General features: G+C 44.4%; 1 protein-coding gene across 5 annotated transcripts in view; it reads right to left on the reverse strand.

Moving 5' to 3' along the window:
- The window catches only part of LOC126297822 (glutamate receptor ionotropic, kainate 2), a 402,447-nt gene that overhangs the window by 172,509 nt on the left and 202,975 nt on the right, over positions 1 to 26,963 (reverse strand). For 3 of the 5 annotated variants that reach the window (XM_049989056.1, XM_049989058.1, XM_049989057.1), the window contains exons 1-2: positions 16,650 to 16,827; positions 7,669 to 7,774 (exon numbers count right to left, since the gene is read on the reverse strand). In XM_049989056.1, coding sequence (XP_049845013.1) covers positions 7,669 to 7,732 — 64 coding nt within the window. In that variant the 5' untranslated portion in view covers positions 7,733 to 7,774; positions 16,650 to 16,827. Of the gene's footprint in view, positions 1 to 7,668; positions 7,775 to 16,649; positions 16,831 to 26,963 lie in introns of those variants that run through there. The other 2 variants (XM_049989054.1, XM_049989055.1) reach the window with 1 other exon arrangement.

Genomic DNA, 26,963 nt, shown 5'->3' on the forward strand with positions numbered 1-26,963 from the left:
GTTGAAGAAATTGGTCATATCAGCAAAAAACACATCAATAATTAACTTGCAATTGTATGAAAGGCAGCGAAAAAAGCTTTAATGCAACGGCACAAAAATTGAGAGCGATTTTACACCATTAAGAAACGAACCAGATAACAGTAGCAAATGGAACCTGAAGTTAAAAAGCATTAACAAAATAGGGGGAAGAACATACAATGATTGACAAAATCGTAGTCAATTATAAAATACAAAATGGCCATCGCTAAAGCACGAAACGTATCGACAATGAAATAAAATGCTTCACGTCCACCCGGACAGGCTTCACGATCCCCATTCAGTGTCAAAACTTAACTGACCTCTGCACGCACTCTTGCAGCCATGAAAGAACTACATCCATGTTCCGTACATATTCACAGGACATGTACATTAGTATGTTCTGCAGAAACGATTAGCATTTCAGTCACCTCGGTTCAGCATGTGCCCTGTTGTCTAGTAGGCACAGGGTCCGTCATGGGCCCTGATAACTTGTTCCTTGCGTGATAGTATCGAAGTGTATCAGGAGCGAATAGTGTGATATGGTGTAGCCATCCATGGTGCATTCACCTGGTTCCAAAGTTCATCTGTGGTGGTTGGCATTGGGTCACAGTGCTCCACTTGTCGTTTCACCATTTCCCACTCGTTTTCGACTGGCGACATGTCTGGTAATCTGGCGGGACGGGGGAAAAGACTGACATTCTGTGAAACCAAGAAGGCACTTATTGGTGCAGCAACATGTGGTCGTGCATTGCCCTGCTGAAAAATGAAGTCTGGGGTGTTGTGCAGAAAGGGTATGGCTACGAGTAGCAGGATGTCATTCGCGTAGGTAACACTGGTCACAGCGCTCTGGACACGCACCACCTGTGATTTCTGGTTGTACCCGATAGCACCCCACACCATAAGGTCTTGGGTTGGCGCTGTATGTCTTGTGCGAATGCAGTCACTGTGATCTGCATCTACATCTACATCTACAGCCATACGCCGCAAGCCACCTGTCGGTGTGTGGCGGAGGGTACCCTGAGTACCTCTATCGGTTCCCCCTTCTATTCCAGTCCCCTATTGTACGTGGAAAGAAGGATTGTCGGTATGCTTCTGTGTGGGCTCTAATCTCACTGATTTTATCCTCATGGTCTCTTCGCGAGATATACGTAGGAGGGAGCAATATACTGCTTGACTCTTCGGTGAAGGTATGTTCTCGAAACTTTAACAAAAGCCCGTACCGAGCTACTGAGCGTCTCTCCTGCACAGTCTTCCACTGGAGTTTATCTATCATCTCCGTAACGCTTTCGCGATTACTAAATGATCCTGTAACGAAGCGCGCTGCTCTCTGTTGGATCTTCTCTATCTCTTCTATCAACCCTATCTGGTGCGGATCCCACACTGCTGAGCAGTATTCAAGCAGTGGGCGAACAAGCGTATTGTAAGCTACTTCCTTTGTTGTCGGATTGCATTTCCTTAGGATTCTTCCAATGAATCTCAGTCTGGTATCTGCTTTACCGACGATCAACTTTATATGATCATTCCATTTTAAATCACTCCTAATGCGTACTCCCAGATAATTTATGGAATTAACTGCTTCCAGTTGCTGACCTGCTATTTTGTAGCTAAATGATAAGGAACCTATCTTTCTATGTATTCGCATTACATTACACTTGTCTACATTGAGATTCAATTGCCATTCCGTGCACCATGCGTCAATTCGCTGCAGATCCTCCTGCATTTCAGTACAATTTTCCATTGTTGCAACCTCTCGATACACCACAGCATCATCTACAAAAAGCCTCAGTGAACTTCCGATGTCATCCACCAGGTCATTTATGTATATTGTGATGCCGATCCCCCTGTCCGCGGCGAACCAAAATGCGCCCATCATTATCAAATAAACAGAACCTGGATTCGTCTGAAAAAGCTATTAAGCAAGGTGGCGCAGTGGTTAGCACACTGATCTCTCATTCGGGAAGGAAACGGTTCCGGCCATCCTGATTTAGGTTTCCCGTGATTTACCTAAATCACTTCAGCCAAATGCCGTGATGGTTCCTTTGATAGGGCACGGCCAGTTTCCTTCCCCATCCTTCCCTAATACGAGCTTGTGCTCCGTCTCTAATGATCTCGTTGACGAAGGGACGTTAAACAAAAAAATGGTTCAAATGGCTCTAAGCACTATAGGACTTAGCATCTTAGGTCATCAGTCCCCTAGATGTAGAACTACTTGAACCTAAATAACCTAAGGGCATCACACACATCCGTGCCCGAGGTAGGATTCGAACCTGCGACCGTAGCAGCAGCGCGGTTCCAGACTGAAACGCCTAGAACCGCTCGCCCACAGCGGTCGCCAACGTTAAACACAAATCTTCTCCTCCGAAAACACTATCTGATGCCATTTCAGTTGCCAGTGACGTCGTTCCGTACACCATTGCCATCTAGCATATCTCTACACATTCGCCAAAAGTGAGCAGAATAGTGGACGACACCCACGTAACCCATGCTGTAATAAACGGCGACGGACTGTCACCCCTGATAGTGTATGATGAGTTCCACTGTTGCGCCAGAGCCAAGGAGGACGCAGATCTATCCTGCAATGCCATTTCAATGAGCTGTCGATCTTCTCGGGGAGATACCTTAGGGGTTGCGAAGCAACTCAAATCGCTTGACACGGGCAAGTCTTCAGGTCCAGATTGTATACAAATTAGGTTCCTTTCAGATTACGCTGATACTATAGCTCCCTACTTAGCACTCATATACAACCGCTCGCTCACCGATAGATCTGTACCTACAGATTGGAAAATTGCGCAGGTCGCACCAGTGTTCAAGAAGGGTAGTAGGAGTAATCCATTTAACTACAGACCTATATCATTGACGTCGGTTAGCAGTAGGGTTTTGGAGCATATACTGTATTCAAACATTATGAATCACCTCGAAGGGAACGATCTATTGACACGTAATCAGCATGGCTTCAGAAAACATCGCTCTTGTGCAACGCAGCTAGCTCTTAATTCGCACGAAGTAATGGCCGCTATCGACAGGGGATCTCAAATTGATTCCGTGTTTCTAGATTTCCGGAAAGCTTTTGACACCGTTCCTCACAAGCGACTTCCAATCAGGCTGCGGAGCTATGGGGTATCGTCTCAGTTATGCGACTGGATTCGTGATTTCCTGTCAGGAAGGTCGCAGTTCGTAGTAATAGACGGCAAATCATCGAGTAAAACTGAAGTGATATCAGGTGTTCCCCAGGGAAGCGTCCTGGGACCTCTACTGTTCCTGATCTATATAAATGACCTGGGTGACAATCTGAGCAGTTCTCTTAGACTGTTCGCAGATGATGCTGTAATTTACCGTCTAGTAAGGTCATCCGAAGACCAGTATCAGCTGCAAAGCGATTTAGAAAAGATTGCTGTATGGTGTGTCAGGTGGCAGTTGACGCTAAATAACGAAAAGTGTGAGATGATCCACATGAGTTCCAAAAGAAATCCGTTGGAATTCGATTACTCGATAAATAGTACAATTCTCAAGGCTGTCAATTCAACTAAGTACCTGGGTGTTAAAATTACTAACAACTTCAGTTGGAAGGACCACATAGATAATATTGTCGGGAAGGCGAGCCAAAGGTTGCGTTTCATTGGCAGGACACTTAGAAGATGCAACAAGTCCACTAAAGAGACAGCTTACACTACACTCGTTCGTCCTCTGTTAGAATATTGCTGCGCGGTGTGGGATCCTTACCAGGTGGGATTGACGGAGGACATCGAAAGGGTGCAAAAAAGGGCAACTCATTTTGTATTATCACGTTATAGGGGAGAGAGTGTGGCAGATATGATACACGAGTTGGGATGGAAGTCATTACAGCATAGACGTTTTTCGTCGCGGCGAGGCCTTTTTACGAAATTTCAGTCACCAACTTTCTCTTCCGAATGCGAAAATATTTTGTTGGGCCCAACCTACATAGGTAGGAATGACCATCAAAATAAAATAAGAGAAATCAGAGCTCGAACAGAAAGGTTTAGGTGTTCGTTTTTCCCGCTCGCTGTTCGGGAGTGGAATAGTAGAGAGATAGTATGATTGTGGTTCGATGAACCCTCTGCCAAGCACTTAAATGTGAATTGCAGAGTAGTCATGTAGATGTAGATGGTGTGGGTAGTACGACCTGACCCATCTCGTCGTGTTCTACGGCCTCCCGCGAACCATTCTGCACACACCCGTTGCACTGCCGAAAAACTTCGTCCCACACGAGCAGCAATTTCTCAGAGGGATGCACCACATTCTCGCATGCCAATAATGCGCTGTCTTTCAGACTCACTGATTTTTCGGTAGGGTTCGCGCATACGCCTGCGAGGCATCTGTACGTCTGCTCAAGTCACACTGATCCATTACCTTCTGTCTGTAGTGACAACGAACGCCACAGGCATGTGTTACGGGTATGTGGTGTAGCCCCGCGATATCGATATTCACCTTAAACAAGCTGGTCGACGTGATTCAAATGCTAATCATTTCTGCAGAACTTACTAATGTACATGTCCTATGAGTATGAACGTCCTGTCTCTTGCCGTTCAAGGTGTTCTGTTTTTTGAACATGAGTGTAAAAAGATAAAGAAAGATCGTTTCTTCTATTCCTGATAATGTCAGGCTTTACTAATAATCTCTCATCTTCAGAAGTTTGAAATAGGCGCTAATCATAGGTAAGCCGACATCAAATAAGGATCAGACGATAGTGTTCTACGAAGACTCGGCAAAATATAGATAAAAACAGTATATTAAAAACATATGTACAGAAATTGAACGACAGAGAAGTGTAACAGGTGTGTTTAAACAAATTTAAAATAGCTAAGCATGGAACAACAATGTACCTTCATTACCACTCAGTAGTGTCATATCACAAAAGAAACAAAATATATAAGATGAGTAGCAAGCAGCAGAATGTCAAATTGCAAATCACGCATAATATACGAGACGAATGTCAACGAACATATTGAGGACATGGCGAGAATTTGTCGTGACTATATACAAAGTAGGAGCGTTACTGTTGACAGGACCTTAATAAAAGTATGGAACAGTGGGAGCCTTATAAAACGACATAAAATGGTTAACATGAATATGTATATAGACACTTAAACTTTGGATCCAGTGTTAAACAAACAAACAAGTAAAAAATATCATTAGACGTAAAGCGAGCTATGCAAAGTCAGGTAAAACGTTCTATTTTGTTATGAGACAATGGTGGTGCCATGGGCCAATGGAGATTCGTTGAAGTTTTCAGTATTTTGGAGAGGAGGCTGGCCCCCAGAAGCGAGTTTGCAGAAAACCCAATTAACTGAACTGCCCTCGGGGTACGCTGCCTGAGAGTGGAGACCGCTGACCCGGGAGCGTGGGAGAGGCTTCAGCACCAGTTTACAAGTTCACTTCGTGTGGATCCCTTGCCTCTAGCTCATTTATTTATTTGTTTATTTACATGTCAAGTTCCGAAGGACCAAACTGAGGAGCATTTGTTGAGTAAGTGCTCATGAAAACGGGTCTTCTAAGCCGTCCCTGTCTGTCCTATGTAAAAACTAGGACATCTGTTGTATTAAATTTTATATATCCAACATTTGAAATATTTGTCGATTGTAACTCTCCCATTATGTATGAAAAACAGCTTCCATTTTCATCTACACGATTACTCTGAAATTTACCATTAAGTGCTTGGCAGAAGGTTTATCGAAACACCTTCAAGCCATTTATCTACTGTTCCATTCTCAAACGGCGCATGGGAAAAACGTGCTTTTACCTTTCTGTACGAGCACAGATTTCTCTTATTTTATCATGATGATCGTTTCTCCAACAAAATATTTTCGCAGTCGGAGGAAAAGTCAGTGACTGAAATTTCACGAGAAGAATCTGCCACAAAGAGAAACGCCTTTGTTTTAATGATTATTCAGGTATCACGTCCGTGCCACTATCACCCCTATGTCGAGATAACAGGGAACTAGCTGCTCGTCTTTGGTGCTTTTCGGTGTCCTCCGTCAGTCCAAACCGACGCGGATCCCAAATCGCGCAGCAATACTGCAGCAGACTGAGGACAAGCTTGATGTAAGTAGTCTCTTTGTTAGACCGACTGCATTTTCTAAGTGTTCTCCAATATATCATAGTCTTTTGTTTGCTTTCTCCACAATTATCTACGTGATCGGTCCAACTAAAGTTACTTCCAATTGTAGTCCCTAAGTTTTTAGTTGAATTTAAAGCCTTTAGATTTATATGATTTATCGAGTAACCGAAATTTAGCGGATTACTCCTGTTTCCTTTCTTGGATATTGGTTTGGCCTGTGCATCTTTCCAGTCTTTAGGTACAGATCTTTCGACGAGATAGCGGTTGTGAATGATTGATAAGTATGGATCTATTGCATCAGCATACACTGAAAGGAACCTGATTGGTGTACAATCTGGAGCGGAGACCTCGCATTTATTAAGTGATTTAAGACGCTCCGATACACCGAGAATATATACTCCCATGTTACTCATGTTGCAGGTGTCGTTGATATGAGATCTGGAATATTTACTTCGTATTCTTAGTGACATTATCAGTGGTAATATTGTCTAAACAACGTAGACATCCGATATGAAAGAGATTGTAAAATGTTTCTTCATAGTAAGGTCATCTTTAGTAGGTAAAGAAGAATCAGTGTTCCTATTAGTTTTCGCTTTTTAAAGTTCTTGTACAAGGGTTGCCTGATACCCGTTGTTGATGGCAATATACTTAAGATTATTAAGTTCAGTGGCACTAGAGAAGGTGTTAGGGGGACCTCAAACATAAGGTCAATCAAAGCATAAAAAAATACCAGTTTGCGCCTAAAAGTGTGACAAGAAGAATCATGAATATAGTTATTTTTCGTAGTACGTTTCCTCTAGTTATCAAAGCTAATTTTTTTCGTCTATCAAACGCAATTTCAAGTCGATTAAGCTAAATTCATGACACTGATTTTCTATATTGTATGCAAATTTGATTTTTCATCATATTCAAAGGATATGTGAATGACTTCATATCTCTTTGAGACTCTGAACTGCTACCACCCGAAAATCAGATTTACGTACGAAACAAAAAATCGATGTCATGAACTATAAAGCTATACTGGTTTTCATTTACTAGGGTTTAGTCAGCATTTTTATGAGCTACAGGCAAGGGTTCCACACGAAGTGAAGTTGTAAGCCCGTAATGGAGCCTCTCGTACGCTGCCTGGTCGGCGGTCTCCATTCCCTGGCATCGTATCTGGAGTGCAGCTCACTTGCGTTTTCTCCAATGTCTCATTCGACGGCCGACCTTGTCTCCAAGATACTGAAAAATTATATATCACAAGGAGTAGCTGTGACTATAACGTTCTTATCTTCCGTTATTCTCACAACAGTCATCTTATCTCGTGTACAGATTATAACATGCCACTGGAAGTAAGTTTGGAAAAGGGGAGGGTGCTGGGTGTCGTAACGCCTACTCAGTTCTATATTTGCAATCACTGTTGAAACCACGCTACGGCATCCGCTTGCTCATTCACCTTTAATCAGTGATGTAATTTTTGGTCAGCAGTTTTCATTGTCACATTGTTATCCACAACATGATACAAGCCCGGCAGTCTACCGTGATACACTAGCCAAGCCTTAGAATGAAAGGAGAGTGGAGTAGCAGCTTACCGATGCGGATGACTTCCGGCAGCGCGCTCGCCAACGGCAGCAGCGCAAGGAGCGCCACCAACATGGCGCCGCGCTGCTGCCACCCTCCCTACGCCTCCAGCACCGCCTGCAACACACACACACACACAAGGGATTGAAGCAAATTAATGTGGCCTTCGGGTAGCGCGGGGTGGGTCAAGCTTCCCTCTCCCTCTAGGTACTTACAACCACAGAGATGCTGGTCGCTTCGTGCAACTTGAATTGTACGATACAAGGGGAGCGAAATATGGAGTTATCTGATTTGCCTAAAAATAGTAAGTTTTATGTTGATGAACCAAAGCTGTGTCTTTCTGATTCGACTTTGAGGAATATATATATATATATATATATATATATATATATATATATATATATATAACCCGCACCATATAGCAACACGTCACAGCCTGATAAAACACCTGTTTTCTTTTCGTTATTGCCGACACTTATTGTGATGAAACTTCCTGGCAAATTAAAACTGTGTGCCGGACCGGGACTCCAACTCGTGACCTTTGCCTTTTGCGGGCAAGTGCTCTACCAACCGAGCTATCCATGCACTACTCACGCCCCCCCCCCCCCCCCCCCCCCCCACACAGCTTTGCTTATTGTGATGCTTCAAAGCACCGTACAACACCAAGCATATTTTGGAAAGTTTGCAGTGGAAAATGTAGCCACTGGGCAGTTTACATTTGGCGTGTTTTGCGCAATAAATTTCTGCGTACGAAATATAGCTGACGTGTAGAAACGGTTTTTAGCGGTGGAAGGAAAGTAATACCCCTTGGAGATTGACGGCCACGAGGTTGGAACCTACGAGCCACAAGTGCGGCTATTGCCTTCTGCTATGTGGAGTTCAGAGAAGCCTCCAGTTCCTCTTTTTAGTATCCTGCGAATAGAAACCGAAAATTGAAATGAAAGAAAAACCTAATGAAATGAAAAGAAATCGGGAGTCACCAGCCCTTGACACTAACCATAGGTTTTAAGGATCCGTACCTCCAGTCAGTATAAATGGAACTCTGATACGTAGGATCACTTTGTTGTCTGTCTGTCTATCTGACTGTTAAGAGTCCTTTTTACAGGAACGGGGTAGAGATATCAAGTTGAAATTTATTTCACATTCTAAGGTCTATGGCCACTTGTCGATGTAAAAAATGTATGTTATTTCGTCTATGATATCAAAGGATACGGCCATTTACGTCACATATGTTGATACTAACAAACTTAAGTCTCAAGACCTGTAGGATACTTGTTGGTTCACAGTATAAGTACAGGAAAAACGCCGAAAATTGTTAATTTGTAATTATATCACACGGAAAAGAGATTTTTGTCTTTACTCAGGAACTGGTAGACTCATTAAATTGAAACTTATGTGACATACTAAGATCTATGACCCCTTGGCGATGCAAAAAATTTAAATTTAACAATAATGCTGTCAAAAGATAATGCCATTTACGTCACATATTCTGATACCCGCACACTCACTCATCAAAACCTACAAGGAACTTCCTGAAAGTAGGCAAGAAGCTTGGTTTCACAGTACAAGTAAAGGAAAAAAAATCCGAAAACTCTTGTTTATAGTTAATCATACAAAAAACTACTTTTTCTGCTAGTTGTTATCCGACTGTCCGTCTGTGAAGAACATTATCTCTATGCCACGTACTTGTCAAAATATGTAAGATTCTAGGTGAATGCAATGAAAAGATACGGCCAGTTATGTTACATGTTTTGACAGGTACGTGACTCAACTTCTGAGGTCATTAGTCACCTATAACGTAGAACTAATTAAACCTAACTGACCTAAGGACATCACACACATCCATGTCCGAGGCAGGATTCGAACCTGCGACCGTAGCGGCCTCGCGGTTCCAGACTGCAGCGCCTAGAAGATGCCTTCCCGTCCTTCGCCACGGCAAAGGCTCCTCAACTTACTTCTAAGCTTTGTGTTTGCGCACAAATTGGTACTGCGTTACACAGAGTGCCGTACCGTCATCGTCGTCAACTTGACGCTTCCGATTATGCCTGAAAAAATCGATTTTTCCGATACGTTCGATACCACTGGCAATAACAGAACACCTTGTACTATAGAAAAGTTTTCCGTTCTCTACTTCCTAAGGGTTAATTCGCTCTGGGCGCCACGGAGCGGAACGTCAAATTAGTCGATAAGGCATTTAAAATGGCGGCATCCACTCAAACAACCAAAATAACGGAACGGAGCAGGACGTCAGCGTCTAGGATTCTCGGGATGAAAGTTTTGCCATCGTCGTCGGAAGCGGGAGGAGAGCCGCGTTGTCTTCTAACATCGAAAGTTACCCCATTATCGCCGCTCACACTCACGTTATAGTGGTGGATTTTAAGCGTTTTCCCCTTCTTTATCTTCATTTAACCGTCTGCTTTTTTTAGTGAAACTTTGCCAAGATTCCATGAGAACTTACAATGGGTGTTCGCCACAAAAGAGACACAACATGTAAACGCGAAAAAGATTTGCATTTTACAATCCCATGACAAAGGAAAACCTACAATTTGCATAAATAAGAACATAAACTGATGAAACGGCTTTCATCAAAAATTCTTTTTAACAACAAACATGAATAAGAAGAACAGTTATTTTGACGTTATCTGGTATTTAGAAAGAAAAAAAAAAGCATAATTAATGTTCCGGCGTATCGGCAAGTGCCGGCACGACGACCAAGGACGGAAGAGCAGAGAGGGCTGTGAGACGACGTCAGCCAATAGTACGCTGACAGACCCCTCTCTAGGATGACACCGAAACAGGAGCGGCATCTAGGCCAAGAGAATACAAGCGGCTCTCGACCTGGCCGCACCCGAGTTGACGTCGAGCCGTCCTACGAACGCTACAGCAGTGACTTACGAACTGCATTGTTTTGCTTGCATTGAAATTGTATAAACTTTAGTATATTGATTGCATGATTATTTGCATGTCGCCATTTGCTTGAGACACAACTTTGTGAATACGGAAAGTTAAGTATTGTTATTTATCTTACTGTAATAAACTCTATTAATACCATTTGCTTGAATTGTTGTCTAGCGATCCGAGAAAGCAGGTTTCTTAGGCATCTTATAATAGACGACTGTGTTGAACACAACAATTAACAAAATAAAAAGGCGCTAAGTGTTTCATTCAAAAAATTGTTAAATATGTTTCTACGTACATACAGCGTTAACTCATAAGTACGAGGTTTGGAGCTTTAATAGTGGCAACTACACTCCTGGAAATGGAAAAAGAACAAATTGACACCGGTGTGTCAGACCCATCATACTTGCTCCGGACATTGCGAGAGGGCTGTACAAGCAATGATCACACGCACGGCACAACGGACACACCAGGAACCGCGGTGTTGGCCGTCGAATGGCGCTAGCTGCGCAGCATTTGTGCACCGCCGCCGTCAGTGTCAGCCAGTTTGCCGTGGCATACGGAGCTCCATCGCAGTCTTTAACACTGGTAGCATGCCGCGACAGCGTGGACGTGAACCGTATGTGCACTTGACGGACTTTGAGCGAGGGCGTATAGTGGGCATGCGGGAGGCCGGGTGGACGTACCGCCGAATTGCTCAACACGTGGGGCGTGAGGTCTCCACAGTACATCGATGTTGTCGCCAGTGGTCGGCGGAAGGTGCACGTGCCCGTCGACCTGGGACCGAACCGCAGCGACGCACGGATGCACGCCAAGACCGTAGGATCCTACGCAGTGCCGTAGGTGACCGCACCGCCACTTCCCAGCAAATTACGGACACTGTTGCTCCTGGGCTATCGGCGAGGACCATTCGCAACCGTCTCCATGAAGCTGGGCTACGGTCCCGCACACCGTTAGGCTGTCTTCCGCTCACGCCCCAACATCGTGCAGCCCGCCTCCTGTGGTGTCGCGACAGGTGTGAATGGAGGGACGAATGCAGACGTGTCGTCTTCAGCGATGTGAGTCGCTTCTGCCTTGGTGCCAATGACGGTCGTATGCGTGTTTGGCGCCGTGCAGGTGAGCGCCACAATCAGGACTGCATACGACCGAGGCACACAAGGCCCACACCCGGCATCATGGTGTGGGGAGCAATCTCCTACACTGGCCGTACACCTCTGGTGATCGTCGAGGGGACACTGAGTAGTGCACGGTACATCCAAACCGTCATCGAACCCATCGTTCTACCATTCCTAGACCGGCAAGGGAACTTGCTGTTCCAACAGGACAATGCACGTCCACATGTATCCCGTGCCACCCAACGTGCTCTAGAAGGTGTAAGTCAACTACCCTGGCCAGCAAGACCTCCGGATCTGTCCCCCATTGAGCATGTTTGGGACTGGATGAAGCGTCGTCTCACACGGTCTGCACGTCCAGCACGAACGCTGGTCCAACTGAGGCGCCAGGTGGAAATGGCATGGCAAGCCGTTCCACAGGACTACATCCAGCATCTCTACGATCGTCTCCATGGGAGAATAGCAGCCTGCATTGCTGCGAAAGGTGGATATACACAGTACTAGTGCCGACATTGTGCATGCTCTGTTGCCTGTGTCTATGTGCCTGTGGTTCTGTCAGTGTGATCATGTGATGTATCTGACCCCATGAATGTGTCAATAAAGTTCCCCCTTCCTGATACAATGAATTCACGGTGTTCTTATTTCAATTTCCAGGAGTGTATTTATTTACGGCTCGTACAAAATAGATACGTGTTTCAAAGTTTACTGATCTTCAAAGTAGTCATCAGCAGTGTGTATAAACCGTTGCCAGCGATGTGGAAGTCGTAAGATACTCTGAGCAGTGACAGTTGTGTTGACAGTTCGAGTGGCGCGGTCTGTTGCCCGACTAATTTGTAGCAGTTCTGAAGCGAATGCCGTGAAGGATTTCCTTCAGTTTAGAAATCGAGTCGAACTCACGAGGGCTTAAGTCAGTGGAGTGCAGTAGGTGGTATAACACTTAGCAGCCCCATCAGTCAAACAAATCAGTAACAGTTTGCACTGTACGTGCTTGAGCATTGTCCTGGAAAATGATGGTCAGGTCTTGCAGAAAGTGTCATCACTTCGGTCTCTAAGCTGGTCGTAGGTTGTATTCCAAAAATGATCAGCATAGAGACAGAAGTGATGGCGTACGTGGAGACAGTGTTTGCGCGGCAGTTGCCCACATAGTGTACTGAGGCGGAATAGGGGGAACCAGCCCGCATTCGCCGTGGCAGATGGAAAACCTCCTTAAAAACTATCCACAGGCTGGCCGACAGTAAACTGCCGGGCGGATTCGTGCTGGGGAGCAGCGCGTTCGACTGCGCGGTTAGCAACGCCTTTAATTACTATTAACAATAACAATTTCCACACCTTCCATCCCACTGTGGTGTGCCCCAAGGCTCCGCCCTCCCACCTCTCCTTTATCTCTTCTACAGTGCCAATATGCTCAAACCACACCCACCAGGCCCTCCTTCAATACACTGATGACACTGCTTTTATCACCCTCTACCCTACACTCCTTAAGCTCCAACTGTCCCTCCAAAGCCACCTCTATTTCAACCAATGGTTCCACAAGATCAACTCCTCCAAAACCCAGGCAATAATTAATGGACGAACAACTGCAGTTTTCCCCCTCAGTGATTTGTACTTCACCACTTGCAACCGTCCTGTCCAGTTAAATAATGTGCTAAAATACCTTTGAATAACCGGCAACTAACATGCAAACCTAAAATAGTAACCATCCAACCGAAAGCCCACAATAAACTTAAACTACTACCTGGTCGAACTTGAGAATTAAACGCCTCCACTATTGTCTACACCTACAAAATCTTGCTCCGATCCCCCCCCCCCCCCCCCCCCGTCCTCGACCTTCCCTACCATATGCAAATTTCGTATGAACATCTGCTCCTACTACGTTTAATCAGTCTCTCTAAATCCTTGAATGTCATGCATTCCACATTGTTTTCAGCATCCGTTTACCTTCCCCCACGTAGATCATCTAGCACCCAATAATATTTCCATCCCTCCTCGCCCACATCGAACACTTCGTGTAGCCTATGTTATCTGAAAACTAGATTCCAATAACATCATCGTTTCTCCTCTGATCACGAAGCTCGGTATGCTGCCACGCCTTTAGTAACACATCTAATCATATGTACTGCTACAAAAACTCCTTAACGTATCCCAACTCTACTTCCATAAACTCTTTCTACCTAACAATAAAAATCAATCCCAATATTTATTTATCCTACCAACTATAACTCGTCCCCACCTATACTGCTCCTCATCAGGGCTCGCCCTCCCCCCCGTCCCCCATCCCTCTCCATTTCTCCCCATACACTCTGCCCTCCCTCTCCCTATCTGCTATTCTCTTGATAGAGCAGCTCTGCCCACCTGTCAAACTCCTCCTCACTTAATATCTTTCCACTGTCCACTCCAGCACCCAATTTTATCTCCATAGTTACTACCAGTGGACCCCTATATCTTTCACCCACACATTCCACCCTTAGAGAACACCCCATTCCACCCAGTACAGATCTTTCAGTTTTTGGTAATGGTGCGGTGCTTCATTTTAATGAACATCTCCACCCTTTTCAACGTGTTTTAAATATCTATTTTATCTTTACCTTTGTCTTTTTTATTTTAATGTTAAAATATGAATAAGAACAACAATGTAATTTAGTAGGAGGAAACATTCATCTTCTTATAGATTTTCAAAAGTTCTAGAATTTGCATCGTTATTCTTGTTTGGTGTGTTTGTTTATATTGTTAAAGCTTTTGTCCGAAGTGTGGGGTGTTGTACCGCTGACAGCCCATATCGAGCCCACAGGGAGCGAGGGGAAGAAATAACAAACTTAGACTCCGTCCGAACATCCATCCAAGTGCTAGACAATCCCGACAGCTCTACACTTCTGTGATCTGACGGGAGCCGGTGTTACCACTGGGAAAAGACCGCTTGCAGATGATAACGCTAAAGGAAAAAAAAAGAAGCCGCATCTGGTCGCAAGTTGTAAGTTTAAGTTCCCCATAGATATTTACTTAATCGTGTAATCATACAGTAATGGGCCTTTCTCCCTATTTATGCGAAGACGTGACATTGTTTTTACCTTTAGGGTCAACTGCTAATCACTGTACTAAGTGTGGATCCTCTAAAGGTCTTCCTACATTTTGAGAACTTCCGTACGTCACCCTGACACTGTTCATGAGACTGATACAAAGCCAAAGCTCTACGGTGTCAATAATAGGATTCATAGCTTCATTTCAGTTCAGTATGTTGCTGTTGGTACAGCTGTTGCTACTGCAAGGTCTACGTATACGCACTGAGTGGTAATAAATCATGGGAAGGACCTGTGACACTAGTCGGTCATTGTCTGAAGAACTCTTTGCGGTGCATGTATCTCCTCACGTTCCTGGTAGAAATGATTTCTATATCTACATCTACATATACACTCTGCGAACGACTATGAAGTGCCTGATGGAGGGTATGTCCCGATAACCCAGTTATTACGGGTTTCACGTTCCATTCACTTATGGAGCACGGGAAGAATGATTATTTAACTGCCGCTGCGCGTGTTGTGATTAATCTAATCTTGTCCTCAGAATCTCTATGGCAGCGATATATACGAGATTATTGTGTATTCCTAGAGTCATCATTTAAAGCCCGTTTTTGGAACCTGGTTAGTACACTTTCTCGAGTTAGACGGAAACTATCTTCAAGAGACTTCCAGTTCAATTGCTTCACCATCTCTGTGACACTCTCCCGCGTGTCAACAGATCTGTGATCATTCGTGCCGCCCTCTTCTTTATACGTTCAAACTCCCCTGCTAGCTCCATCTTGTACGGGTCACACGCACTTGAGAAATTTACGTAGCTTGTGTTCTTATGGCTAGCCTTACTGCCTCTGGATCGCGGAGTCCCGGGTTCGATTCCCAGCAGGACTGGAGATTTTCTCTGCCCGGGGATTGGATATTTGTGTTGCCGCCATCATTTCATCATCATTCGTGACAGTGACTAGATTGGATTGTGAAAACAATTGGATTGTGTCAAAATTGGGACTCTGTACGGGCGTTGATGGCTGCGCAGTTGAGAGCCCTACAAACCAAACATCATCATCATCAACACATGAGAAATATTCTAAGACAGGTCTCACGTGGGATTTGTAAGCAGTCTGTTGGTCCACTCATTGGATTTCCTTAATATTCAACCAATAAACCGAAGTCTGTTACCTGCTATACCTACGACAGAGAATATGTATTCGTTACATTTAATGTCCTTAGTGTTACACCTAGGTATTTGTATGAGCTTACAGATTCCAAATCTGGACTTACTGATATTGTCTTTACAGGATACTAGGTTTTTTCGATTTATAAAGTACGCCATTTCCATACATTGAAACTGGTGATGATTTGATGAGGAGTAGCCCTTTTTTCGCCTTGTATAGTTCTGCAGACGGGACGTGACTTCAGCTCGCTAAATATTTTTAGTGGTCCTGTGTTTGAAAACATTGTCTGTGCGTTACTAAAGATCTATTCTTTACAAATTGTTGATGTCGGGAAATGTGAGTTTCTGTGTAATCTTAGATATACTATGTCCTATGCGCATTGCATCGATTATCATCCCACGTTCAATGTCGGCTAAATCATGACGTAGTGCCATATTCACTACAGACGCGACTGCAACAGACTGCTCGCTTATCGTGTCTACAATTGCGCTACACACAACATGTATCCGCAATAGTCTCGCGTCATACTCTTCACATCTTCGACTGGGACAATCATTTTCGTTACATTAGTAGCCATTTAAAATGAGAGCGAAAGTGAATGTTGAGGTATCTGTAAACAGGTGCTGAGGTGATTTCAGTATTGCTTCGAAAACTAAAACAGACAAATAAACAGAGCTAATAATTATCGATTCATTTACAGTCAAGCTCAATGATGATATCAATGTCGGCGTGGACACTTATTTCCTAGTCGCCGTGCATTGCTTTTAATTCGTAGAAATACTTCTGTTTTTCTGCATCTTACCTGCAAGACGTGGGGGGCCGTCGTCGTTTGGGATATAGGCTTCCGTAGTAACTTTCTGTTGACGGCCTTCGATGTCTGCTCCTCTGAAGTGTTTCAAGCAGCAGTCACACGTGTTTTGCTGAAATGCAAAGACTGCATCTGTAGCCTGTTATCTGCAACTCTCTCGTTAGTAGCTGACGGCCTGAAAATGATCAACAAGAAACAAACTTTAATCCACATAATTAGTAGCATGGCGCAGCAAAACACAATCGCTATAAGAAACTTGCACAAAATAAAATGAAAGCATAAAACTGTAATTTCATTTGTTGCTGATATCAGTCAGTCTCCTAAATGCAATCACCGATTGTACACGATTCAGATGATATCCCTACTACTGTAAGTGCAGCCAAAACTCTGTTGAGAGAGAATCTGCTTTGAGAATAAATGATGAAGTGGTGTTTCAGTGTATTATCTGTTCCTTATGTATCCATCTGTGACTCGATAATAGATTATACGACGGGACAGAAAACACCATGTGTAGAGTAACTCATAAGAAAAAGAAAAAATAACGGTTGGTTAACTGTGGATTTGGGAGGAAAGGGGACGAAATTCCGACTTTTCCTCAAGCTATTTAGGGAAAGAGAGAGAAATATATCTAGATGGCTGGACGGGAATTTGAACCCCACTACTTCCGAATGTCAGTCTCGAGTCCGAACACTACTCCACCGCACTCGGTTTCGACGTCAGATTTGGAATTAACGTTTCTTTAAAAAAAACTGGTTTTGCTTGAGAACGCACACGTTTAAATACACGTACAAGCTCCCAAAGATGCACTCATTTTGCGTCTCGCACAGGGAAACGGTTCTCTCCGCCAGGGTTGCCTGATCGTGTTGACAAATACCTATCCAGTCACTACTACGCATTAGTCGGTGAACAGGAAAAACACATAACTTAAACAAAACAAATACTTTATTCATGAATAATAGAACTTAATTTTGAATCACCGATAACGCATACGTTTCGAAACTACCTCATTTGCGAATGAAAACTGATGAGAGCGTGGTCTCGAGCGCACTTCTATCATTTGTGACGCGCACATTATGCGTAACTTTTTAGAATAATTCGCTCTAGATCAGTTCCGTACAACAAATATAATCGTACCAACAATTGATACAGCACATCAATGGGAGTCAGCAAACAGGGCAGAATACTTAAACTTGATGAAAACTCGAACTGCAAGAAGGTTATTACTGAGCTGTTCAAACAATTATGTTCAACTGCTATTTCTCTTTAAATAATTGCTAGTTTTTGAAACAAATGAATCAGCCTCCTAACATATTTTTCCAATCTCCACTCTATATTATCTTACGGAAAACTTTACTGCGATAACTCATCACTTAGAAAAAAGAATTGATCGTACAAAAGGGAACAGTAAGGATAATATGAGGTGTTCACTTGAGTCATCTTGTACCTCTTCAACGAATTAGACATTTTAACTGCACTTTCCCAGTATATATATTCACTAATAAAATTCGCCATAAATAATCCATCACAATTTCAGAAGAATAATGATGCCCATAACTACAAATCAATAAGAAAAATGATCTTTATTGCACAATATTAAAGCTATTGGTGAGTCACAAAGGAGTTCAGTATGCAGCAGTAAAAATTTCTGATCAATTGCCAAACAACAAAAACTGTCGTTCAGGTAACAGAGCAAGTTTTAACACAACAATAAAATCATTTCTTTTCGAAACTCCTTTTATTCCATAAACAAATTTATGTTTAAAAACTAGTAGCCTTTAAAAAAATCATTAGTTTAAACTGTAGTTGCAAGAGTAAGACTGAAAACTGGTATGTTCATTAATGTTACAGTTATGTTAAAACTAATCATGCATATAAGTCCTATAAACTGACTAGTTCTTCAACACACAGATTTAAAAAATCGTTAAAAAGATCTATGGAACACGTCACTAACTAACTTTTGTTTCATTACATTTTGTCATATTAATTCTTAGGCTACGATTGTCACTGGACGCTGTAATTAAGAACATCCGTAATATAAAAATTAGATGTATTGTGTGTACATTAACTATCAACAAAACATGGTTCAAATGGCTCTGAGCACTATGGGACTTAACATCTGAGGTCATCAGTACCCTAGAACTTAGAACCACTTAAACCTAACTAGTCTAAGGACATGACACACATCCATGCGCGAGGCAGGATTCGAACCTGCGACCGTAGCGGTCGCGCGGTTCCAGACTGAAGCGCCTAGAACCGCTCGGCCACTCCGGCCGGCAACTATCAACAAAATTAAAACCTCTTCCACCAAGTGTAAAGATTCTAAACAAAGTTCACTGAATGGCTACATTTTTGGGAGGGTAGGAAACAATGCGTAGTAAACGTATTTTTTATTCTTATAGAAATAGGTTCAAATGGCTCTGAGCACTATGGGACTCAACTGCTGTGGTCGTTAGTCCCCTAGAACTTAGAACTATTTAAACCTAACTAACCTAAGGACATCACACACATCCATGCCCGAGGCAGGATTCGAACCTGCGACCGTAGCAGACGCACGGTTCCGGACTGCGAGCCTAGAACCGCGAGACCACCGCGGCCGGCTATAGAAATAGGCCTTTGTATTTTGTGATTAAGCACAAGTTTTGTGTGGTCCTTTGCTCTTTTATTAATACTCAGTCTTTTCTTCTTTTTTTTTTTAGACGGTAACGTAAACGTAAATTTTTTTCTCCACCGAAAACACTTTTCGCTATCAGTGGTCTGTTTTAATGATGAGGTGATTACGGAAAAACAAAAGAGCATGCTGAGATGGTGCCCCTTGAACTCCTTTTCAATTCTGTGGCTTTCACATAAAGCATATGGTAGCCACATCTTGCGTAGGCAACTTCAACGCTATTCGGGCAAGGTTATTGTCGTGCTTTCTCAAATAGTACTCCGCCTGTAAACAGCACTAAAGCCATCATGCGCTCATGCTACTTACTTTGCTACCCTCTTACAATAAAAAAATACAGTAATTTATTTCTTTTGATACATAACACACCACGGCATTTAACACACATACTGCAATTTTTTTCCAAATATAAGAAATTAAAAGTTAATTTACAAACACAACGTTTCAATAACAGCTAACAAAAGGTGAATAATTTTCTAGCAACTAAGAACACCCCTACAAACATGTGCTTAATTTAATGTTACACACACTGACATAAAGATACAAGAATTATGATACTGAACATTTTATATTCAAGCTTCGACGATAATGAAGAGCGTTGAATTGGTCCAGATTTTACTTCTGTAGTATCTTGCTTTGTGGATGAGAAATATAGCAGAAATGTCACTGATTTGCGTTAGACTCCTTACTGACAATACGTTAGGCCACCCAGAAATTGGATTCTGTTCATGACTCCTGGTAGCAATGTATGCAGGTGCCATTATTAGAAAGCAAGTCGCTTCTTGCGATTACATCGTGAAATGGCAATAGTTAATTAATCGGAAAAAGAATAAATAGAAAGCCTGTTTCCATTTCCTATTATACAGGATACAATACGTTTCTTTTTTTCCTTATGCGGTGGTTCAAGTGGTTGAAATGGCTCTCAGCACTATGGGACTTACCTCTGAGGTAATTAGTCCCCAAGAACTTAGAACTACTTAAACTTAACTAACCTAACGACAACACACACATCCATGCCCGAGGCAGGATTCGAACCTGCGACCGCAGCGGTCGCGCGACTCCAGACTATAGCGCTCGGCCACCCCGGCCGGCTATGCGGTGGTGACTGATGCACTAAAACCGGTGGCAATAAATAGTCATAATTGCGTACCTATATTCACTGAGTTCATTCTGGTGTCAGTGATGAAATACAATATAGAACAGAAATTTGTTGTTCAGTTTCATATTGAAGCGCACTGAAAATTCGTTTTTTAATTATAAAAAGCATTTTTTAACAACGTGATTCGCCCTAACAGTGTTCTTGAGAGCGAAGTGATGTGCCTATAATTTATTTACGTAGTTAGTTTCCACTTAAGAAAATCTGTTGACACCAAATATGACAATAACAGCATTTCCTTGTCCATCGCCGGTAGCTGAGTGGCCAGCGCGACATAATGTCAATCCTAAGGGCCCGGGTTTGATTCCCGGCTGGGTCGGAGATTTTCTCCGCTCAGGAACAGGGTGTTGTGTTGTCCTAATTATCATCATTTCATCCCCATCGACGCGCAAGTCGCCGAAGTGGCGTCAAATCGAAAGACTTGCACCCGGCGAACGGTCTATCCGACGGGATGCCCAAGTCACACTGCAACGTTTACTTATATCAAGGTATCTTTATGGAGTAGCAAATAAACTGCATGATAAGGAATCGGCCAATTAAAACACGAAACTTTACAGCAGTATGGAAAATGAGGATAAACAGTACATGTGCCTCCTCCATCAGTTACTCTCTCCAAATAACTTACACAGTTAGATAAAAAAGTGAAACACCAAGAAAACATGGTCGGGCATCAGTGTAACTTCTTCGTACATGTACACACCACTGGTGGTTGTGTAAAATATTAAGAGTGACAGGTAGAATGACAACCACAAAACGTTAGTGTTGCTCGTGTTTAGTGTTGTTACCACTCCTGGTAGGGGATATAAGGGGCGAGAACAGCGTCGGACATTGAGTGATCACTGTGAAGTTCGCTGAGATGCAAGACAGCGTTACTTGCGTCTGACAGAGTTTGAAATAGACCTCTTTGTTGGTCTCCGTTCAGCAGGCTGGTCGAATTGTGGAATGTGCGCATCTGTGGGGCACATCGATGTGACAGTGGTCTGATGCTGGACTACATAGGAAGGTGTTGGTAGGCATATTCGTCGTCAAGGCTACAGTCTACCACGTCCATTCACAACAAGGGACGACCGCAGCACCAAGCGCATCATAATCCCTTCACATCAGGGCGTGCCAATCGAGAGCGGGTCACGAACTCACTACAGTATTCTGTGTCATCCTGCACTATGGTCGGAGACTAGCAGCAGCCCGACTACGGAGTTACCATCCCATGTGTAGGCTATGTAGACAAATGGGTGTGTTTGGAGTGGTGCCGTGACTGGGAAGTATTGACTGCTCATGAATGGCATCATCACACTGTGTTTAGCGATGAATTGCGGTTCTGCACAACATTGGATTGACCAACAACAGGGCGTATGGTGGCGATCTGAAGGGGGTCTTATTCTTCCAATATTCTGTAGAGGCACAGCGGTGTACTCCTGGCGTCATGTTGTGGGATACCATTGGATATAACTTGATCTCTCAATTGGTAATGATTGGGAGAGTTCCAATGGCACCAGCTCAGAAGACCGCTGCGCTCAAGTAACAAGGAACAGATACTAAAATTGTGGACCAGCTTGTCTTAGGAGAGGATACAATGGTTTTATGTCTCCTTTCCAAACTATACTACTGGCCATTAAAATTGCTACACGACGAAGATGACGTGCTACAGACGTGAAATTTAACCGATAGGAAGAAGATGGTGTCATATGCAAACGAATAGCTTTTCAGAGCATTCACACAAGGTTGGCGCCGGTGGCGACTCCCACAACGCCTATCGCGATTGCCGTTTATCGGACCGCGACATTGCTTCTCGCCTTGGTCGAGATCCGATGACTGTTAGCAGAATATGGAATAGTGGGTTCAGGAGGGTAATACGGAACGGCGTGCTAGATTCCAACGACCTCGTATCACTAGCAGTCGAGATGACAGGCATCTTATCAGCATGGCTGTAACGGATCAGCAGCCATGTCTCGATCCCTGAGTCAACAGATGGGGACATTTGCAAGACAACAACCATCTGCACGAACAGTTCAACGACGTTTGCTGCAGCATGGACTGTCAGCTCGGAGACCCTGGCTGCGGATACCCTTGACGCTGCATCACAGACAGGAGCGCCTGCGATGGAGTACTCAACGACGAACCTGGGTGCACGAATGGCAAAACATCATTTTTTCGGATGAATCCAGGTTCTGTTTACAGCATCATGATTTTCTCATCCGTGTTTGGCGACATCGCGTTGAACGCACATTGCAAGCGTGTATTCGTCATCACCATACTGGCGTATCACCCGGCGTGATGGTTATGGGGTGCCATTGGTTACACGTGTCGGTCACCTCTTGTTTGCACTGACAGCACTTTGAACAGTGGACGTTACATTTCAGATGTGTTACGACCCGTGGCTCTACCCTTCATTCGATCCCTGTGAAACCCTACATTCCAGCACGACAATGCACTACCGCATGTTGCAGGTCCTGTACAGGCCTTTCTGGATACAGAAAATGTTAGACTGCTGCTCTGGCCAACACATTCTCCAGATCTCTCACCAATTGAAAACGCCTGGTGAATGGTGGCCGAGCAACTAGCTCGTCCCAATACGCCAGTCACTACTCTTGATGAACTGTGGTATCGTGTTGAAGCTGCATGGGCCACTGTACGTGTACACGGCATCGATGCTCTGTTTGACTCAATTCCCAGACATATCAGGGCCGTTATTAAGGTCAGAGGTGGTTGTTCTGGGTACTGATTTCTTAGGATCTATGCACCCAAATTGCGCGAAAATCACACATGTCAGTTGTAATATAATATATTTGTCCAATGAATATCCATTTATCATCTGCATTTCTTTTTGGTGTAGCAATTTTAATGGCCAGTAGTGTATATCAGTGCATTCATCTAGGCTAGAAGGGGTGCAACATTATAGTGACAAGTGGGCTCATATCGCCAAGTTCTTTGTAACTTTGACTCGAATTGTAACTGTGCTATCATAGATCGATAATACACCACTTGTGTCCCACAGTTGGTAACGGCAACGAAAGTTTCTGTCAGAGGTCGATAGCGGTAATGCAGGACCTGGCGGACCCGATGGAGCACACCCATTGAGCCATATCTCCAGTGTCTCCATGCCGTGAGCTCTCTCTCTGCCGCCGCAATATGAGATAGTCGGAGACAGCCCCACACCCTTTCCGCAGCGAGGCACGGCCCAGCGCTGACCGAACCGACTCACATTCCCTACTGGAGGGGACACAGTCCAGACGTGTTAGACATGGCTCTCATCAAGGGCATAACTACGACACTCGACGTTGCCGTTGAAAACGATCTGTCCTCAGATCACCAACCCGTTATACTGTACATTCAAGAAACACTGCAGCACATGGATCAACGCAGGATGTTAGACTACAGGCGCACGAATTGGACGCTGTTCAAGGAAACGCTTGAAAGTCGTATCCCACCCACCCACGCGATTAACGATGCAGCTCAGATTGATGAGATAGTTGAAATCCTTACCAGCGCCGTCCAAGACGCAATTGCCGACACCATACCGATCCGCAGACCACAACAACACAGTGCTGCCCTGCCCTAGGTGATCCTGGGCCTTATCTCAATGAGGAACCGCCTCAGGAGATATAGGCAGCGTACCAGGCGCCAGCACTTCAAACAGCACATGAACAGGCTCTAGGGAATAATCCAGGACAAAATACAAACATTTAAACACAACAGTGGAACCAGAAACTCGAAGGGCTGGACACCACGCGACCTGGCGTGTGGCAGATGGCCCGACACTTCACCATGAGACACTGTACACACCCACGCTACAAAGGCCTGACGGACCGGCATATTCTGCGGAAGAAAAAGCCGCAGCGTCATGCACACCGAACCTGGATCCCTCAGACCCAGCGTTCACACTTGCGACCAACCAGGTCACAAGCATCCTGGCGCAAGTAGCGACAAGCTAGCACAGCTGAAGTCAAATGGGCCATCATGTATACCACCGCTAGGAATGCCCCCTAGTCACGATGGCATTCAAAACCGTATCCTCCAGGTGTTCACGGACAAATGAAATGATTGATATGGCTCTAAGCACTAGGGGGCTTAACTACTGAGGTCATCAGTCCCCTAGAACTTAGAACTACTTGAACCTAACTAACCTAAGGACAGCACACACATCCATGCCCGAGGCAGGATTCGAACCTACGACCGTAGCGGTCGCGCGGTTCCAGACTGTAGCACCTAGAACCGCCGGCTTCACGGACAAAGCAGTAGACTACCTCACACACATCACCAATGCCATACTTAAACACCAACACTTCCCCGCCTTTTGGACGACGGCCATGGTCCTGATGTTCAGGAAGCCGGGGAAAGACCACTCGCTCCCACAAAATTAACGACCCATCAGTCTGCTGAGCGCGCTCAGCAAGATCGATGAGAAGATAATACTGAAACGACTCACCAGGCACTGTATCACAAACAACACCCTGACACCGGAGCAATTCGGTTTCAGGAATCACCACTCAACAACACAACAACTCCTCCGCGTGGTTGAATCCATAACACACGGATACAACACAAACGAAGCAGGATTCGAACCTGCGACCGTAGCTGTCGCGCGGTTCCAGACTGTAGCGCCTACTACCGCTCGGCCACCCCGGCCGGCAACAAAGTACTCAGAATCATAAGCAACGCTCCGCGCTACACACGCACCGCGGACCTTCACCGGGAATATCGGCTAGATATCATCTTGCAGGTATTCAAAAAGCTCTCCACATGACTGTACAATAACACGAGACACTCGCGCAACCCGTTTATCCTTTCTCTGGGTAACTACGACCACAACCATACTTGGAAACACAATAGGCCAAAGACACTATTGGCAAGGAACTAAACATCTATGGTCCATAGCACGCTAACACGACAATACTGGCGAGCCCCTGCAACACAGCTACTACTGGTAACCCCAGATGCTCGACACGCCGAAAAACAGGCAACCGCAGGGAAACCGTACTGTACACAGCATGCAACCCAGCCACACACACACCCTACACTGTGAGCTGATCTATGACCGATCGGCCACTAATGTATGACGACATTGAACTGTTACAGGGACGTAGCAACTGCAACAATCCCCACAACGAGCTTCCGCAACGACAGAGGTAACGATGCACGATACCTCGCACTGTCGCAGAGGTTTTTTTCCCTTGGCGCTTGCCTTGGCACTTTTTTTCCTCTGCCCTTACAACCGCTACCCTTCGATCGCTTTCGTCCACTTTGTATCTCCTGATGGACCATGTTAATGAGTAATCTTACCCAGACGCATGGAAAACATCACAGCCCACATCCTTTGACTCCTGACCAAAAACTAACATGTTATACGGAGGTGACAGTAGAACTTTCGGTTTGGTCACCACGTTGGTGTGGGCGTGGAGGGGCCCCATCCTTAGTCAAAAAGCCCAGTCGCAATGGAGCCGCCACCAAGATGCAGCCCAGCCACTGTCACTTGTGCATTAGTTAAGAGAGCCTCACCCTACGATGCTCTTGTTTCCATTGTATTAGCTGGACTTTATTGCTACAGGTTCATTTTTAAAGAGTATTCATACGCTTTGAGAAAGCTACAAGTTAATTAAGGCTTCTGTTTACTATATTTACTTCTTCGCTAATCATTTCTGCTCCTGTCCAGCTTTCCTACGACGACAGCTGCTACATCACTCTGTAGCGCACCTCTCCTTACCATTGTGTACGAAGTAGTACACAACAGCAATCACTGAAATAGCTTCACACATCTTATCAACCGGTGAAGTTTCATTTCGTTGCCTCCTCCTCCCTCTGCATACTTCACTTTCTTTTGTCAGGCAATTCCTAAGCTCAAATACTTTGAGGTTGAGCTTGGAGTGACTAGATAACACAACAGCACAGAAACAGTGTGAAAATACACACTCAACATTTTATATACACTTGACTTCAATATTTATCATTTGTACGGCGCTTCTTTGCAGCAAAAAACCACTTGAAAATGGCCTGATATAAAGGCTTAAACTGTGAATCTGTGAAGTTACCAACAGTAGCTGGAGCAGTTTCTCATTGACCTAATCGTTTACATAATCTGCCTCCGTATCTGAGTGGCCAATGAAGATGGCTGCCATGCGGAGGACGCGGGTTCGATTCCCAATACTGCCAAGACTTTTCCTTGATGGGAGGACTGGTACGGGGTGTAATCAGAGTCGTGATGCCAAATGAGGAGGTATGTAAGCAAGTAGTAGCGGTTCCACGGTAAGGAAAGTCTGCAAAACGGCAGGAAGAGCTGTGTGCTGTCCACATACCACTCCAAAACGCACATACATGACGCTGCAAGGCAAAGGAGGACACGGCGGTCAGTAGACATCCCTTATACCTCCACAGCCTGGCGAGGAGCTCGTTTCCTCTATCATTTACATATCCACTGAGGATGTGTACGTGTACGACGTTACACTCAACGTCCGACCATGTCTCCTGGGTGCTACGCCCTTTTCCTCAGGCA

The sequence above is a fragment of the Schistocerca gregaria genome, chromosome X, assembly GCF_023897955.1.
Source record: "Schistocerca gregaria isolate iqSchGreg1 chromosome X, iqSchGreg1.2, whole genome shotgun sequence".
Lineage (NCBI taxonomy): Eukaryota > Metazoa > Arthropoda > Insecta > Orthoptera > Acrididae > Schistocerca > Schistocerca gregaria.